Raw genomic sequence first — 17,316 nt, 5'->3', positions numbered from 1 at the left:
ACGATACACGTGCGAAAAAAAAATTCGTAACTCGTGACGATTTAAAACACTACCTTATTCGGTCGTGTTTTAATTTATCGCCACTCGTTTCGAACTTCCTTTTTTACGCACTTGTATCGTAATGTACTATTTACTGTTCTCAACTGAGCTAATTCTACACGTAAAAGAAGTAAAAAACTACGTCCATTGATTAATAACGCTCATAGAATTATATTAATGGCTTCAACCGTAGCTTATTAACTCAGTTAGAACAATAATGTTCAAGTTCTAATCATTACTATCATTAGTATGAGGTAGTTATTTTGTAGTCTTAATTTAAGGTGATTTAAGTTGAATAATGAAATTAAACATTCATCGTACACAAAATATAGTTTTATTGATATATTCATGTTTAATAAATTGTATACATAACGTCATCAAATATTACATTATAAACATATACATTTCGTTATACGTTACTAATTCAAACACAAATACAATATGAGATGTTATCCCCGTTATTTAATTTAATATATTCATTTCATTATTTTAAAACGTTTAGTCTCAATACAGTGTAGTAATTTCCATTGGCATACATGTTCAGTACCTAAACATGCCCTTACGTGAAGCTCATGATTCATAACATCAGATATATTTACATGTGAGGAGTGGAGCGCAATGTACAACGACACAAGACGAGGTTAGGCCTATTTACAAGTGGAACAAGTTGGAATGCTTGCTGCGAGCTGCGACACAGTCGAGCCGAGTCCGTGTATTGTGCAAATGTTAACTTATTTAGGAACATCGAATTTTCCCTTCGTAATTAGACCACACTATATGTAGAAACTCTATATAATTTCTAAAAAATAAATATTATATTAAGCGATACAGAATAAATAAATAGTTAATTGCACACTATTATGATAAACATTTCAAAAATTAATATTTTTTATAATGTCGTAAGCTGTGCTTACCTTTCAAACAACGCCTTACAAAATGAGGCACAAGTGAATATTCCTCGCCGACATCGTCTATGAAACTGAAAGTAAAATATAGGAATGTATCGGATAACAACGAAGATTTAACAAGAAAAGATACGCTAATCACAGAAGAGGTAAATATCATATATTTACGAAATATTATATTTATGTTTATTAAGCCTATTGGTGCGTCACGGTAAAGTCGTACAAACCAGTGCAAGCGGCCGCTGCTGCGCACGCAGGCGGCTGTCCGACCGCCGGCGACAAACGAACGCCAAGTCATTCTTCTCAGGCGAGTGTTTTTATACTAATACATCACATACGACACACGGGGCCTACATTGCATACTCTTATGTTACACGTAGTACGTTTCTTGTGTGAGAAAATAGTCGAGTGTGTATTCGCCGGCCATCGGACAACGCCCAACGAATGTCATGTATAAGAATAGCCGATAGTCCGTAAAGAACTTCTTTTCTGATAACATCAATAGTGAACAATGATACTAAGAAACATCCAAGTATAAACATGTAATGTAAAGTCATAATGCACTATTCATTTTAATTCTAATGTTTCTGAACGACTCAATACAATAAAAGATATATTTCGCTTATCTATAGAAATCATCGATCGAAGGCCATAGTAAAATAGCTTAAAAATTCTCTAATACTGTAATGATAATGAACTATTAGTAGCAAGAACATCAATATTTAGTGATGATTACATAATTATTTCTTTGTCATATTTGGAACTTAATTCTTACAAATTAGGTCGAATTTAACAACTCCCTACTCCATTATACCGGGTGGTAACAATCTCAATAATTCGTAATCGCTAAATTTAAAATTATACAAATAACTCTAATTTACATAATATAATGAATTAATGATTAATAAAAGTTCATGTCCTATGATATAAAATGTTAAAATTAACTATCGTCGATACAATACGATTATATGAATGTTATCAAATAAGCATTCGGAGTACATGATCGGACTGTGACGTCACGGGCGCCGCTCGTCGCTCGCGCCGACGCCGACGCGAGCGCGGGCGCGGCTACGGACCGATATTATGAAAGCCATCATTCAAAACGTGTCTATAGAAAGAAAGCATTTATTTAAAATCAGTCTCATTCGCATAAGGAAGTGATCACAGCACACACACTGGAAACTCGTTGCAGAGCGAGGGGCCATGTCCCTCTCAACAGAATGTTAATAATAATAGAGCACCTTGGTTGCTATACTAAATCTGATAAAACATGCAACAGACCGATTTAATATTTTATAAAAATATCATTAAATATTTGGAAAACATAATTACAGTCAGAAGACTAGTAAATATTGGAAGTACATTTCATTCAATATTTAAAAGAATATTTCACTACATGTATATTGAAACGTGATAAAATAGATATCAGTTAATTTATAGAACATAAACAGCAAGTTCAAAGCATAGACTAGATATAGATTTTGTGAAAGTTTACAATTACAACATACAAGAGACAATTATGATATCATGATACGCTGCCATTAAAATTATACGTCGGTGACTGCAACATTTACGCATAAAATATTTTATACACTCGTGAAGCCACGAACCGCGAGTCGCTAGGCCGATTACTAGAGCCGGGCGAGTCATTTACATAATAAACAATTCGGAATTCAACTACAACGTCTCGTCTCTGGATAGGGTATAGATGGATAATTGCACAGTGGTGGCGGGTGAGGCGGTTAGATGGTGGCGAGCGCGCGCGTGGGCGCCGCCGCCAGCGCGCGTCACGGCCGCGGCTCCACCAGCTGCTGCACCAGCACCGCCACCAGCACGCCCAGCAGCAGGAACGCGCCCGCCATCAGCCACGCCACCTATAACAGATTACATTATTGATTATAGTAAGTTACTACCTGCGAACTCTGCTAACAAATACCAGTGAAATTGAAAATCAATAAAAAACAAGCTTTTCGTTTGAGTAATATGTACTCAAATGTATTAATATGTATTGTTTCTATAAGTGTGATCCTGTAATTGGCTTTCTATCTTTTATTCAGTAGTGTTATATTGTAATAGTAGCTGTTGGATCTCCATAAACTAAAATAAATAAAAAATAAATAAATAAAATAAAAAAACACAAGTTGCAATTTAAACACGGAAACTGGGTATTGAAGGTGCAACTAAAAGGGTATTCTTCTTCCTAGCGTTATCCCATTATATAGCCATGACTCATGAGAGCCTAGGGTCGGCTTTGCAACTAAACCAATCGAGGGTATTGACTTTATAATTCATGTTAACATTTGTAAATCTATCACGATTTTTTAAAGATAGGAAGTAAAGGAGCAGACAGGTTGCCTGATGGTAAGCGATCACCGCCGTCCATGGACACCCGAAACATAGACGTTGCATTGTCGGCTTTTATGATGGAAGTACGATTTGTGACAAATTATCAATTTGAATGAATAATGATGATACTTTGCCTGTGGTCTATTAAAAGGTGTAATGTTAGACATGTGCACTGACCTGTCGCGAGGAGAAGGCTCTGGTGGTGCGCGCGCGGCGCGGGCGCTGCGGCGGCGGCGGCGCGGGCACGGCCAGGCGCGCGGCCGGCGACCACGCGCTGGCCAGCCCGCCGCGCACCGCGCACACGCGCACCGCGTACTCGCCGCCGTACTCCAGCGCCTCCAGCTGGCACTGCGGCTCGCAGCCCGAGTACACCTGCCCGACACGATACCAGGGTTACTTCACAAGGTATTACAAATGAGAATATTCAAAATTGGATTATCAATTCAATTGTGAAAAATAATGGATAACGAAGACTCACCTGTTTGAATATGGCATCCTTCCCCCTCGCACACTGCAGCACGTAGGTGGTGGGCGCGGCGTCGTGCGCGTCGAGCGCGTCCCACACGGCGAGCGCCTGGCGCGGCGCGGGCAGCGACAGCGCCGGAGCCCGCGGCGCCGGCGGCGGCGCGGCCGGCGTGCGCGCGCACAGCGGCTCGCCCCAGCCGCCGCGCCCGCCGCGCTCGTCCGAGCAGCGGATCCGGAACCAGTACTCGCTCGCCTCCTTCAGCTTCTTCGCCTTGCAGCCGCGCGCCGAGCCGCGGTACACCGGGCGGAACTCGCGCGCGTCCGCCGCGCGCATCTCCACGCAGTAGTGCGCGCCCTCGCCGCCGCCGGCGGCCCACTCCAGCCGCAGGTAGTTGTGCGCCGCCTGCGCCAGCCGCAGCGCCGGCGGCGACGGCGGCGGCGGCCGCGTGCCCGCGCGCGCCTCCTCGCTCCAGGCGCCCAGCCCGAGCTCGTTGAAGGCGGCCACGCGCACGCGGTACACGGTGTCGGGCGCGAGCCCCTCCACCAGCCGCTCGGCCGCCGGGCCCTCGGTCTCGAACGCGTCGTCGTCCACCTGCACGCGGTACTTGAGCACGGGGGCGCCGTGGTCGGCGGGCGGCCTCCAGTGGAGGCGCAGGCTGTCGGCGCCGGCCTCGTGGCGCGGCGTGCCGGGCGGGCCGGGCGCCGCGCGCGGCGTGAGCGCGTCCCGCGGCGCCGACCACGCGCCCCGTCCGGCCGCGTTGGTCGCGCACACGCGGAACAGGTACGGCGAGAACGGCACCAGGGTGTCCACGACGCAGCTCGTTTCGGGGCCGCGGTACACCTCGGCGTACGCCGCCTCGTCGGCGCTCGCCGCGCTCATCTCTAATCGGTAGTCGAGCACGGGGGCGCCGTTGTCTCGTGGCGCGGTCCACTCTAGGCGGGCGGAGCGCGGGGAGAGTATCTCGGCCGTCGGCGTATCCGGCGCGTCGGGCGGCGCCGCCGCGGTGGTGAAGTCGAGCGGCGCGGACGGCGGGCCGGCGCCCACGCGGTTAACGGCGGTGACGGTGAGCCGGTAGGAGCGGCCGGGCGCCAGGTCGCGCACGTCGCACTCGGGCTTGAGACCGGCGTAGGCGAGGCGCACGCCCTCGGGCTCGGCGAGCTCGGCGCGGTACTCGGTGAGCGGCGCGCCGCCGGTGCAGTCGGGCGCGCGCCACCGCACCGCCACGGCCGTGGCGCGCACGGGCGCCGCCGGCTCGGGGGCTGCGGGCGCGCCGGGCGCGGTGGCCTCGGTGGTGACGGTCTCGGCGGCGGACCACGCGCTCTCGCCGGCCTCGTTGGCGCAGCAGACGCGCGCGCGGTACGGCGTGCCGGGCTGCAGGCGGTCGCAGTGCGCCTCGCGCTCGGGGCCGCAGTAGGCGCGCCGGTAGCCGTCGCCGCCGTCGAGCTCGAGCGTGTACTCGGTGACGGGCGCGCCGCCGTCGTCGGCGGGCGGCTCCCAGCGCAGGCGGAAGGTGCGCGGCAGCACCTTGCCGCGCGGCTGCGGCCGGCCCGGCGCCGCGGGCCGCTCGGCGAGCGTGCGGTACGCGACCTCGGGCGACCAGGGCCCCTGGCCGTCGTCGGTCTGCGCGCACAGCCGGAAGCGGTACTCGGTGGCGCGGCGCAGGTCGGCGCACGTGTGCTCGTGGTGCTCGCCGTGGTAGGCGGGGCGGAAGCCGTAGCCCTGCGCGGGGTCGTCGAGCTGCAGCGTGTAGAGCTCGTCGCCCTTGCGCGGCTCCCAGGCGAGCGCGAGCGCCTGCGCGGCGGCGGCGGCGAGCGCGGGCGGCGCGGGCGCGGAGGGCGGCGCGCCGGCGGTCCAGGCCACGCACTCGTCGCTGTAGTCGCCGCGGCCGCACTCGTTCACGGCGGCCACGCGGAAGGCGTAGCGCGTCTGCGGCCGCAGGTTGCCGGCCGTGTGCTGCCGGGTGCGCGGCCGCGACACCTCGCGCCAGCCCTGCCCGTCGTCCATCTCGAGAATGTAGTGCGTCAGCCGCGCGCCGTTGTCCTGCAAAGAGAAACGAGATTAAAAGCGAACTTAGACCTACCAATAGAACCTAGCTAGTACCTCAGAAGTACCAGTTGTGACCTGTAATATGTTATTATATTACCAATAAATGATGTCTATGTCTATGTCTTAACTAGAAAACCACACAAGTCCGCATCGGACTTATCAAAATCCCCGTCGACCGTGGTCGTTTACTGGTACATACCTGCGCCTGTTGCCAGCGCAGCAGCAGCGAGGTCTTGGCGCGCTGCGTGGCGCGCGGCGGCGGCGGGCGCTCGGGCGGCGCGGGCGGCGCGCGGAAGGTGACGGCGTCGCTGGCGCCGCCCGTGGCCTGCCCCGCGCGGATCTGCAGGCACACCGAGTACTCGCAGCCCGGCCGCAGGTCGCGCACGCTGCACATAAACAATAAATCATTTCAATTTCAAACAATATCACTTTCTTCACCTGTCATCATTTTTACAGAAAAAAGGGTCTTAGATGCTGATATACCCCATTTAGGTATAGTTATGGGGTGGATTCGTAGCCCCTAAAAAATGAACGAGTTTAAATACCATTTAAAAAATATATACCTACTTAAAAATATATATATTCATTACTGATAATTTAATCGATATTCATCTATGCTATAATTTCACTAACACTGTCATCCTTACATGGCGACCCTGCCAAATTACTTTTTCTACTTGTACGTATATAACTGGCTACCAACCGGCACGAGAGCGAGGGCCCGCTGTAGATGGCCTTGTAGCGGCCGCGGTCGCCGAGCAGCAGGTCGTAGGTGAGCTCCACATTGGGCAGCGTCACGCCCTCCGGGAGCGGCGAGTTCCATTGCACTAGCGCGCTCGTAGGGGTCATATCGCTGACCTGACAACACACATTTATAATATTAACATAATATTCGTAAAAAAAGGGAATAAACAAAAGACATACTACATGTTTACGTGTTTCCAGTAATTACAAAAGTTATTTATTATTGCTTACTGTGAAAATGAAACGTGAATGTTCAAAATTGTAACGCCCCAATAAAAGAAAAGTTTTGACAAGATGCGAGCTACACCAGAAATGGCTTACTCCGCGATTTAGCCATCCGTCACCAATTTTAGGGCCTAACAGTGGTTGCAAAGGACCGACACCTGTTTGCAAAAAGCGAAAGAACGGTTGCGCATTTGGTATAAACCGGGATTTTGCAGTGCCTTCTGTACGTAGTTATTCTGTGCTTAGTAGCCATTTACACTAGGTTTCCATGCATACCTGCGGCGTGCGCGTAGCGGAGAGTAGGTCTAGCAGCGCCTGCGTGTCATCATCATCGCCTTGCACGGAGGCGCCGGCCGAGGAGCCCTCGCCCTCGGACCAGGCGCCGGACGACGCGCCGCCGCTGCCGCTGCCGCTGCCCGCGCCGCGCCCGTTCAGCTCCTTGCGCGGGGACAGCGACGGCGTGCTGCCGCCGGAGAGAGCTTCTGGAACTAGCATGAATTATGTTATCAACTGATGAAAGAAAAGATGAAAACGAAGACTTACAAATTACAATCGAAATATTGAATATGTATCATTCCATCACACCTTATGCTTCAAATACTTCCATGAGATATTCAAACAGAAATTGGTATAAGTATACATTTTATTATGTCGCTTGGCTTCAAACTCAGGTAAATCTATTATGCTTTAAGGTTGTTTATATACAATATATATTATTAGAGATGCAACGAATAGTTGTTTGGCCGGATACCGCATACCGAATATTAGGGCCAACCATCGACCGAATATTCGGTATCGGACAGTAGAATTTTACCTACAATTTAAGCAGGGAGCGGGCGCGTCGTGCAGATATTGACTTGTTTCGTAGTAAACTTCGCGCGGAGTCCTGTTTTGTTTAAATGTGTTTTTTTTTTTATATAATAAAGGGCTATCATTATAAGTATTATAACCGTAACTGTTTTTTTTTACATTTAATTTGTTTACCCCAAAATCATTCAATCAAAAATAGCACATCCGGTATCCGGCCGGATAGTACGTCAATATCCGGTATCCGGCCGAATATTAAAATAAGGGCCGAATAGGCCGGATACCGAATATTCGGTGCATCTCTATATATTATAATCTGAAAGATAATCATAACCAAACTTATAGCAGAATGGATTTACCAGAGTTTGAAGTTAAGCAACACAGATGTCCACTGTTATAAAACCAAATGTCAAGAATTTCTTTGGTCCATTTGTAGAGCTTTGCATTGCAGTAAGTCAGACAAATATTCATATGACACATCCTATACATATACAAATAGGTATATGTATATACATACTAGGGTGGAGCGAAAAAACACTTTTCTGGAATTAGCAAACCTAATAGTTATCAATCAGTGCCCCTTAGTCTATGAAGCCTTTGTGCAAATTTTCGGCTTTTTAAATCAACATCTTCTGCCTCCGCATTAGGGTTGAAATTTTGAAAATCTCATACAAACCTAAAAATTCAACTTTCAGATAAAAAAAAATTTGGCAGTATTATGTTTAGTATATGTAATAGATACATATCATTATGAGAAACTACAAAAAGTTGCGAAAGTAGCGTCAAGAATCGCCAAAGTTTGTCTAGTTTCAGTACATTCGCCAAAATAGCCGCTTAAATACTGAAAATTGGCGATTTTTAACGCTATTTTCGCAATTTTTGGTAGTTTCTTGTAATAATATGTATCAATAATGTATACTGAACATAATACTGCCGAAAAAAAAAATGTATCTAAAACTTAAATTTTCAGGTTTGTATGAGATTTTCAAAATTTCAAACTTATTGCGGAGGCAGAAGATGTTGATTTAAAAATCTGAAAATTTGCACAAAGGCTTTATAGACTAAGGGGCATTGATTGATAACTATTAGGTTTGCTAATTCCAGAAAAGTGTTTTTTCACTCCACCCTAATACATACATCAAAGAAAAGAACAGATATCATACAGAACAGATACATAAAGAAAAGCAACCAACTACCAAAATAACCAAAAAGAAATGTGCAACTAGCCAACTATGCCGTGAACAAATGCAATTATTTTATCAAATATTCTGATTCCTGCTTTTTATGTAGCCACACCACTGTATACCAATTCTTTTTCAATATAATGGCATCTTGTTTCGATTTCAAAAAATAAATATTTTTTTTCCTATATGGAAGTTATCAATTACTACATACAAAGTTAACAACTTATTTCGATATGTAAAGTTGTGTGAAAATATCTCACCTATACCATTATTTCTATTGGTCTGTTTGCGCTCCAGTTTTTGTTTGAGCTTGGAGTGCATCCTCTGCGTTCGCTCATCCTTCTGGTAGACGGGCGGTGGTGGGGAGTGCTGCATGTGGTGCGGTGGGACATGGTGGAAGTGAGCGGGGTAGCCGGGCCCGTAGAAATGCTGGGGACCACCCGCACCATTCGCTGGACCCTGCAAGCATAATAGTAGATTGTTTACTTTTATTTATTATATTAAATTTGGTACATAATTATAATTTATTTTCCAAAGTACAGACATTTATATTTATATGTACAATTTTTAGACAAAGTAAAATATGTTTCATAAATATGTGTTGTAGTTTAAAGGCTTAACATTTTATATCACAATTTCCTCAACTACAATCACCCTAAAATTCCATTCTTATCAAAAACAATAATAAGAAACAAACATGGTTTCACCTTGACATATGGTGAAAATTGAATATTAAAACCGGTTACCAAACAATAACAATGCACTAGACTGACCTTTGTTTTAGAAGGATCTTGAGATTCTTCTGAAGTTGTCATGCTATCTAAATTATATACGTATTTTATATTTTGGTGGACGTCAGCGCCACGTATTCGCCGATCGGCGCTCGGCGGCGATAACGTTCAACTTTCCAACTGCTTTATCGCAATCCACCGATAGGTATAACGTAGCTACGATAAGTACATCACCAATCACACTAGTTCAGTTCGCACTGTACAATACACTAAAAATGTCAGGATTATTTCATCGTAGTCGTAAATGCATGAACAGAATTTATCACAACACTGCCGCGCTGTACTTGTGTTTGAATTACACGCGAAATGACAAATCAATGGAATTTGTTTACACAGAAGGTGAACACGTATTCATTTTTAGTGTCAACTTGGTCCCGGTGTTCACATCATTGCAGTATCATTATTTTCCGTTTGAAAATAACATTAAAGTGGAATCATAAGAATTGTGAAATACTTTGTTGTTGTCGACAGTAAGTATACAATGAGCTGCTTCACAAAACAACAAATCGATATTTCAAAGTGTAATACAAGACGAGGGTGTGAAATGAAGCTAAGCACCAATGTCTAAAGTATCAACAGAGGGGTGAAAGTTTTATATCATAAATAAATCGATTTCATATCAACAAACCAACCAAGCGCTTTAGCTTTATAGCTTGTCAAACTGACATTGACATTTCTAAAAACGTCATTTTTTTTTGTCGTGGTTACAAGATTTTTAAGCCAAAAAGAATATTAAACTTTTTCTAATAACAATTTCGATGTGTTTCAGTATCATTATTGGTCAAGGTGCACACCTACAGTTTGGTCTGTCTCTCGACTGTCTCATTTCAAACAATGGACAGAGAGAGGCATATTCTCTGTTGTAGAAATTAAAAAGTGGCAACATCGTCGTGTCGTCTTCTTTTCTCTTAATTTTCATCAGCATAAGGGGCATTCCACGAGAATTTTGCTTAAGAAATACAATTCTTCTAATATTTCTGAAGACGCTAAGAAGGCGAAGTTGTGTCTGACAACCTTTCATGTCTTGGTTGACAAATTTGCAGTATTTTCACGAGTTTTACGGATTTGATTGAAATAGCTGCCATACAAGGCAAAAGCATTTCGTAAGCGACATTCTCGTGGAATGCCCCATAATCAGTCTTATCGTTCTTAGTGTTCGCTTCTTTCCTTATTTTTCTTTGGTATCGGAATAGACTGCACTGTAATTATTATTTATTTCGCCTCATTCGTTCCCGTGGTAACTTTTATACAATTATTTAGCAAAAGGCAAGGCAGACAAAGATGGAGTAATTAAGTATGCATAGCATAAATTGGCGCCCGCATCATATAAAGCCATAAATCGGCCTACGTTAATTAAGCATTGTGATGCGCGGAGCCAGTGTCCTGTGATTATGCTCTATATAACAAGCTGATCTCTATTATCAGCACAAAGTGAAATTATTGTAAAAAAATAATAATCTACCCCGGCCTTGCTAGGCCAGTGAACTTAAACATGGCAGCCGACGAGAATATCCGCTGCCAGCTCAGCTACCGACGCGTCTAAATGACAGCTTTAGGGCTCAACTTTGCCGAGAAACCCGCTAAATGGTTTTTGCATGAGAAATCTACTACTCGTTTTACAATGCAAACCGCATAACCATATATTTATTCGAGATAGCAATCTCGACGTAAATCTAGAATGCTGTAGGTGCGCTATCGTGGCTCGGTCATGGTTTATAATTTATAATTAAAGTTGTTGACTTTATCATAGCGCAATTATTCTTGATGGCGCCCTTTAAACTACTGCATGCCTTAACTAGATCCAGATCGTAGCAAATCAACTATCAAATATTGGGGCAATACCTACGTCACGTCACGAATCACGACGTGTAAAGAAATTAGCAGGACTATAAACCAACCGCTTCTGAACTTTAACATCATGTAAGGTAAAGTTTTTGTAAAGGTCAAGTTCTTATTATCAGAATGTATTAGGCATAAAAGAACTCTTCACATACTTAGGTATACCTCGCACAGGCATTAGCCTTTTTGCCGAAACTTAGGTACGGTTAATTCTACAAAGGACCTAATTCATTCAACGTACCTACCGCTTCGATAATGAATGATTCATACGCAGTGCACTTGCAGGGTACCCTCAAAGGCATACAAATTAGGTAACCTATTAAACTCACGTGCCATTCTAGATTAATTACAGTTGCGAATAATCCGCGGAGATGATGATTTTTAGGGTCCCCAATAGTTGGATAACATTTTTGGTTCTGACTCTAATGGTTGAAAAGCTTTTCGACGTGAAACGTAAAGGTACTGTCCACGGACGCGTAGCTGCACCGCGTAATTCGTCAGTGCACGCTTAATTGCATTGCAACTTATATAGGTACAAAACCGCACAACTTTGTCCATGGAGTAGCAGTAGGGCTATTAAGGTCGGACGCAGCCCAACAATCAGTCGGGAAGCGTGGCCCTACATACAAATTGCAAGCCTTTACAAGCCTGACCTTACTGGACCCTGTAGTGTCGGGCGCACGCAGCCCTACATTCAAGCACGCGAAGCGCACTCTCATATTCGGCACTGCACTTAACTCTGTAGGGCCGGGCGCAGCATGTTCAGGGGACGAAGCGTTCTCTTACATTCAGCAGTACAAAGCCTAACCTTGCATTCTCCATTATACTTCTCCATTCACCAATAAGTAACCAGGAAGTATACTAACGTAATGCGGCGGCGGTTGGTGGTGCGGCTGGTGGTGCGGCTGGTGGTGGGGCTGGTGGTGCGGGTGCTGGTGGGGATGTTGGTGCACCAGGTAGTGGCGCATGTTTTCGTCCAGCACCGGCGGCAGCATGGGCGGCATCATAGTCGCCGACGTCACCACCGGCATCCCGCCTGGAACACCAAAACACTGCTGTTAAAAGATACTGTCTATATTCTAGGACAGGTACAAAACTGAGTAAATCGTTGGGATTGGATAGCGAACCTCCACTTCCCCATATGGCCGTTCTTTTTCTAAGCGGTGCGGCGGCTGCAACATGCAGGTTTGCCATGTTACAACGCATAAAACAGATTAAGGTTCAAGCCTAAAAAAAAAACATTTCAGAAAATGCATGTTTTTGTCTATACCCTAAGGATAAGGCTAAGCTCGTTGAGCTGATGGCCGTGTTGCCAATGCTCTTAATAAATTAATTAATTAAGGCTAAGCTCGTCCTGGGGATTCGGTAGCAAGCAACAGAACCTGCCGACGCAACAGAATAAGGCCGAAGATACCACCTCAGAAATGTACTAGGTAATTACATTAACCAGGCAATATCTATACTAAGCAAGTAAGCAGTACAAGTAAGAGATACTTGAAATATTTATCATTTATTTTAATGTCTACCACAGAAATTATTTCCGCTTTCTAAGTGCAGTTAAAACAAAATATATTCTTGGTATGCAAGAATTGTATAAGAAATTTGAAACTTTCCTCTACAACAGCATGCGAAGGGGCGTTTCGTACCGATGGCCCTGCCACCTCGTGGCCTAAGTACGTAGGTTAAACTTGACATTGACACTTCGTGCCAGTAAACAGACAGGGAGCTTCGTGCTGCCCCCTTTCATGCACGCACGCTATGATTACATGCTTGGTTTTTTCACTGGCTATAAGTATCCATAGGGAGGCGAAAAGAGCAAACAAAGAGGTCAATAAAAAGTAAAGTTTAATTTTCATTAAAAGAAATAGTTCACGTTATGCATCGTAACGTTTTCAACATCATTATAGAAATGTAAACTAGAAGTTAGAACATTACGTATGCTGGCTATGACTGTCATTAGTTCTATTTGTGCTGTACCTACTCTTGTGTAGGGAAGTAGGGGTTAGTGACATTTTGCAATGTTGCTCCACTATCAAGTGTTCTAGTTAGTATTATCGTTACCAACCGTGACTACATAAAGCAACCACTAACCTAGCTGCACCCTTTCTGCCCTATTCGCTACACTACAAAGTATGTGTGCGAAGTAATAATATACGCACGTGTTACATAGTAAGGCCACTTCTATTGGGTTAATAATATAATACTTGTTGCTACAAAGAAAATGGATAACCCTCATTATTTTGCCATTAACCAACCTTCGTATTAGAGTAATAGTATGGTGTGTACCCGCAATAAAGTCATAAGTGGGTAGATCGCCTTTTTTCATTCGCATTTTGTCCAAGTGAAGAAACCGACTACAAACTAGTACTAAAAACAGTAAAACCTAAGTAATATGTATGTATAAGTAAAACGTCGTTAGGTCTATCTACTTGCCAGTACATTCATAGATAGGGAGGTAGATATATGAGATGCGCGTAAAGCCTCCGCCGCACATAAAGCGTTTTGATAGCGTAGCGTTAGCGGAGCGCAATGATAGCGGTGCGCCGGCGGGACGCTGAACGCATTCCGCTCGCAATCCGCGCTCGTTAGTTCCCGCCGGCGTCCGCTGGGCGCAACGCCAGCGTTCGTCCGGCGCACCGCTATCAATGCGCTCCGCTGACGCTCCGCTAACGCTCCGCCTACGCTCTCAAAACGCGCATGTGTGGCCGAGTTTTAACTCAATAGGGAGGGATAGGTATGTAGATATAATTTGCTAATTATACAGCCCGGCAAATTTTTTTTTCTATCATAGCAACACTAACTGTTCTCATAGAAAACTGATTCAATAGTTGCCTTTTTCATGCTTTGTTACTCTTAAGCGTTTTACATAGACGGTGGCGCCCCTATTAATTTCTACTTTTTTGCCAGGATGCAGGTTGCAGTTTTCAGAAGTAACCTACTTACCACTATATTTTAACCTCTCGTCACACCTACCAGCCATTATCATCAGTGTTTTGTTTAGGTATGATTTATTAATCAACTGTTACATTTTGAAAATGGTGATATTCTATTTTTGTACTGTTTGTACTAAATAATACAAATATAGTGAATTAGAGAGTAGGTACTAAATTAAACAAACAGTTAGACTTATATTATATTGACCGGGATATAGACCGTGATTACCTTTTTGATTTTTGTCGAGCTCCCGATATTTCGACGCAGTTGCATGCATCATGATCACGGAAAACTGACGAAGGCGGGTGGATGTTAAAGTTGCATACTTAGACAGCGCGCGATCTACCCTCCTTCGCGCGCTTCGGCTGCGTTCACTTTCGGCGTTACCAGTGTTACCACTGGTCGCATTCACACTCGATGGTCTGTCCAAACACACTACACTCACAGTGTCACTACTCACTACGTTTGTTCAATTCTGACTTCACCGGTTTTTTACACAAACAAATCACTGGATTCCATACATTAGATAGTTTGAAGCCATCCTCACGATTGAAATTTTTATATTTGTGAATCTCATGCAACTGTGTGATGCATGCAACTGCGTCGAAATATCGGGAGCTCGACAAAAATCAAAAAGGTAATCACGGTCTATATCCCGGTCAATATAAGTCTAATGAAAATAACCGTGAATCATTCAAAACTCTTAAACAAACAGTGTTTACAATTCACGGGCCTTTACGGCCACGGACCGGTCACGGTGGCTGCGTTTGTGGGTCCTATCGTTCATTCAGATTTCAGACGGGGCATTCCAATCGCCTCTGGGAGTCAAGGCTCACGAGAACAGATTCATGTTCCCCGATTAAATTGAATTCAATGTTTATTGAATTATCTGATCTGAATAAATCGAATTCCGAAATTGTGTTGCAGTTATTTCTGGACTAACATCTCGTGTTATGATTTATGATTATAGTACCTCTCTTTTTTTACCTACTACCTACTGCATCAATCATGTATGCATCATGCGTATCTATTGGTTAACTATTAGTGTCAATAAAAAAAATTAGAAAGCTATCTGTCTCAGTTTGAGTAATTTGAATAAATTTAAACAATGTAAGCTTTATAGCTGACTCGATTGTAATAAGCGTTCATGCTTGATTTAAATGCCAGCTGAGTGACCTTAATAATTTTATGAAGCGCGCAAAACTACAGCTGCGTGGACGTTAAATAACGCATGCAATATAGCTGGCTGTATTCAAATTGATGGCGAAGTAAAAAAGATCCTTTTACTCGAGAAACAAAGCACGCCAAGGCTGTCGCGGGATTCCCGTGGCGTTGCTCAAGAGCCTGCGGTTGAGTGAGTTGCATTACTTGCATTGCTGGCCGTGGATTCTCAATGAATTTACACCCAAGCACGGGAGTCAAATTTTTAGGCGAACCAGCTTTGTTTGATCTTGAAATAGGTAATAATAAATTAATAAACGCGCGCTTTCGCTTATTAGCCACTCAGCCAAAAAGGGTGGTGGCCTCTTTTAAGATGTTTGTACGGTGTTTACGATAAAAAATATCCCTGTCTGATATTAAGAGGGGCATTATCTCGATAGCGATCTCCTGGATCACCTTCCCACGCGGCTTAGATGTTCCCTGGTTAAACTAATATGCCTTTTGACTCGTCTTGATGAGTTAGTAGAATGCCGCCCCTGATCAAAACTATGCGGCGCGTTTCCGAACCGGCGGCAGCGACGCGAACAAAAGTGGATGATCCCACAAAGAGACATTATCCGAGGCCGCAGACGGATTTCTACGAACATCCAAAACACGTTCATTCATAAAGCGCAGCGCCACCGGCCGGAACGGGGGCGCCGTGTCAATGTCGAAAAAAAACAAAACTCTAATTGGATGAATGCAGATCCGAGAAGTGGTTCCGTTACTTCATATTCTATGGCGGCCGTTTTTTGCACGCTAATGCTAAAGCGTTGTAATCATAACTGTAATACAATTCGCTATTGCTGATGTGTTAAGACAATGCCTACTTCGTTTGGGGCTAGGTAGGCTAAGGTTATTTTATTTGTTATTAAGCATCGAATACTGAAGCATCAAAATTTTGGTATAAAAATATGTATTTAGGTATATTTTTTCAATAACATTTTTTTTTAATGTGTCCCACATTTCACAAACTCGCTGTGCCAAACTCAAAACATTATTATAAGTATGTGACTATACCTACTTACGTAATATATGCCTCATAAGTCATATGGTACCTAATATACCTAGCTATTGTCCCAAGTCGTTAGAATTAATGATAGGCTGAGTTACGAAAGTCATAAAACTAACAGCGCAATTAGACAAATACCTACATGTGTGTATACTAGTATACTATTATATTCATCATAGACCATACCTCGTTACATGTTAATCAAAAATACCTATGTCGTGAACAATCTTTGCGTCGCAAAATCACTGCAGAATTAAATGTTATCGCTGTGTACGCAATTAAAAAACCATGCAATTAATTGATCAATTTATCATAATAAGCACAACACATGCCAACATAAATAACTACCTCATACGTGGCCCTACATAATAGGAGGGTTTTTTACAGACTTTACAGTATATCTTACTTATTCTTAAATTATGATGTCACTAATTAATATCGATATTACCCAAATCAAAAAACCGGCCAAGTGCGAGTCGGGCTCGCGCACAAAGGGTTCCGTAGCAGCAAATATAATAAACTTATTATGTCAATTTATACACCTGCCAAAATTACAGTTAAATCAACCTATCTCAAAAACTATAAGAGATACTTTGATCAAACCAAAAATCGTTGAAAGAGTTAATTAGCATGCATCACCTCTATTTTTTTTAGAATTTTATACCCCGTAGTTATAAAAATAGAGGGGGGGGACATACTTTTTACGACTTTGAGAGCTGATATCTCAAAAACCGTTCACTTTAAGAAAAATGTTTTTTAGAAAACTTTATATCATTTT

General features: G+C 44.1%; 1 protein-coding gene across 3 annotated transcripts in view; it reads right to left on the bottom strand.

Moving 5' to 3' along the window:
* Positions 1-356: 356 nt before the first annotated feature.
* Positions 357-17,316, bottom strand: part of LOC125226870 (fibronectin type-III domain-containing protein 3a) — an 86,492-nt gene continuing 69,532 nt past the window's right edge. Inside the window, exons 3-10 of one of the 3 annotated variants that reach the window (XM_048131025.1) lie at positions 12,259-12,428; positions 9,023-9,221; positions 7,048-7,253; positions 6,506-6,660; positions 6,002-6,188; positions 3,769-5,796; positions 3,468-3,662; positions 357-2,818 (exon numbers count right to left, since the gene is read on the bottom strand). In XM_048131025.1, coding sequence (XP_047986982.1) covers positions 2,732-2,818; positions 3,468-3,662; positions 3,769-5,796; positions 6,002-6,188; positions 6,506-6,660; positions 7,048-7,253; positions 9,023-9,221; positions 12,259-12,428 — 3,227 coding nt within the window. In that variant the 3' untranslated portion in view covers positions 357-2,731. Of the gene's footprint in view, positions 2,819-3,467; positions 3,663-3,768; positions 5,797-6,001; positions 6,189-6,505; positions 6,661-7,047; positions 7,260-9,022; positions 9,222-9,535; positions 9,946-12,258; positions 12,429-17,316 lie in introns of those variants that run through there. The other 2 variants (XM_048131024.1, XM_048131026.1) reach the window with 2 other exon arrangements.

The sequence above is a fragment of the Leguminivora glycinivorella genome, chromosome 6, assembly GCF_023078275.1.
Source record: "Leguminivora glycinivorella isolate SPB_JAAS2020 chromosome 6, LegGlyc_1.1, whole genome shotgun sequence".
Classification (NCBI taxonomy): domain Eukaryota; kingdom Metazoa; phylum Arthropoda; class Insecta; order Lepidoptera; family Tortricidae; genus Leguminivora; species Leguminivora glycinivorella.
The sequence above is the reverse complement of the archived record's forward strand: the minus strand, read 5'-3'. Positions and strand labels throughout refer to the sequence as shown.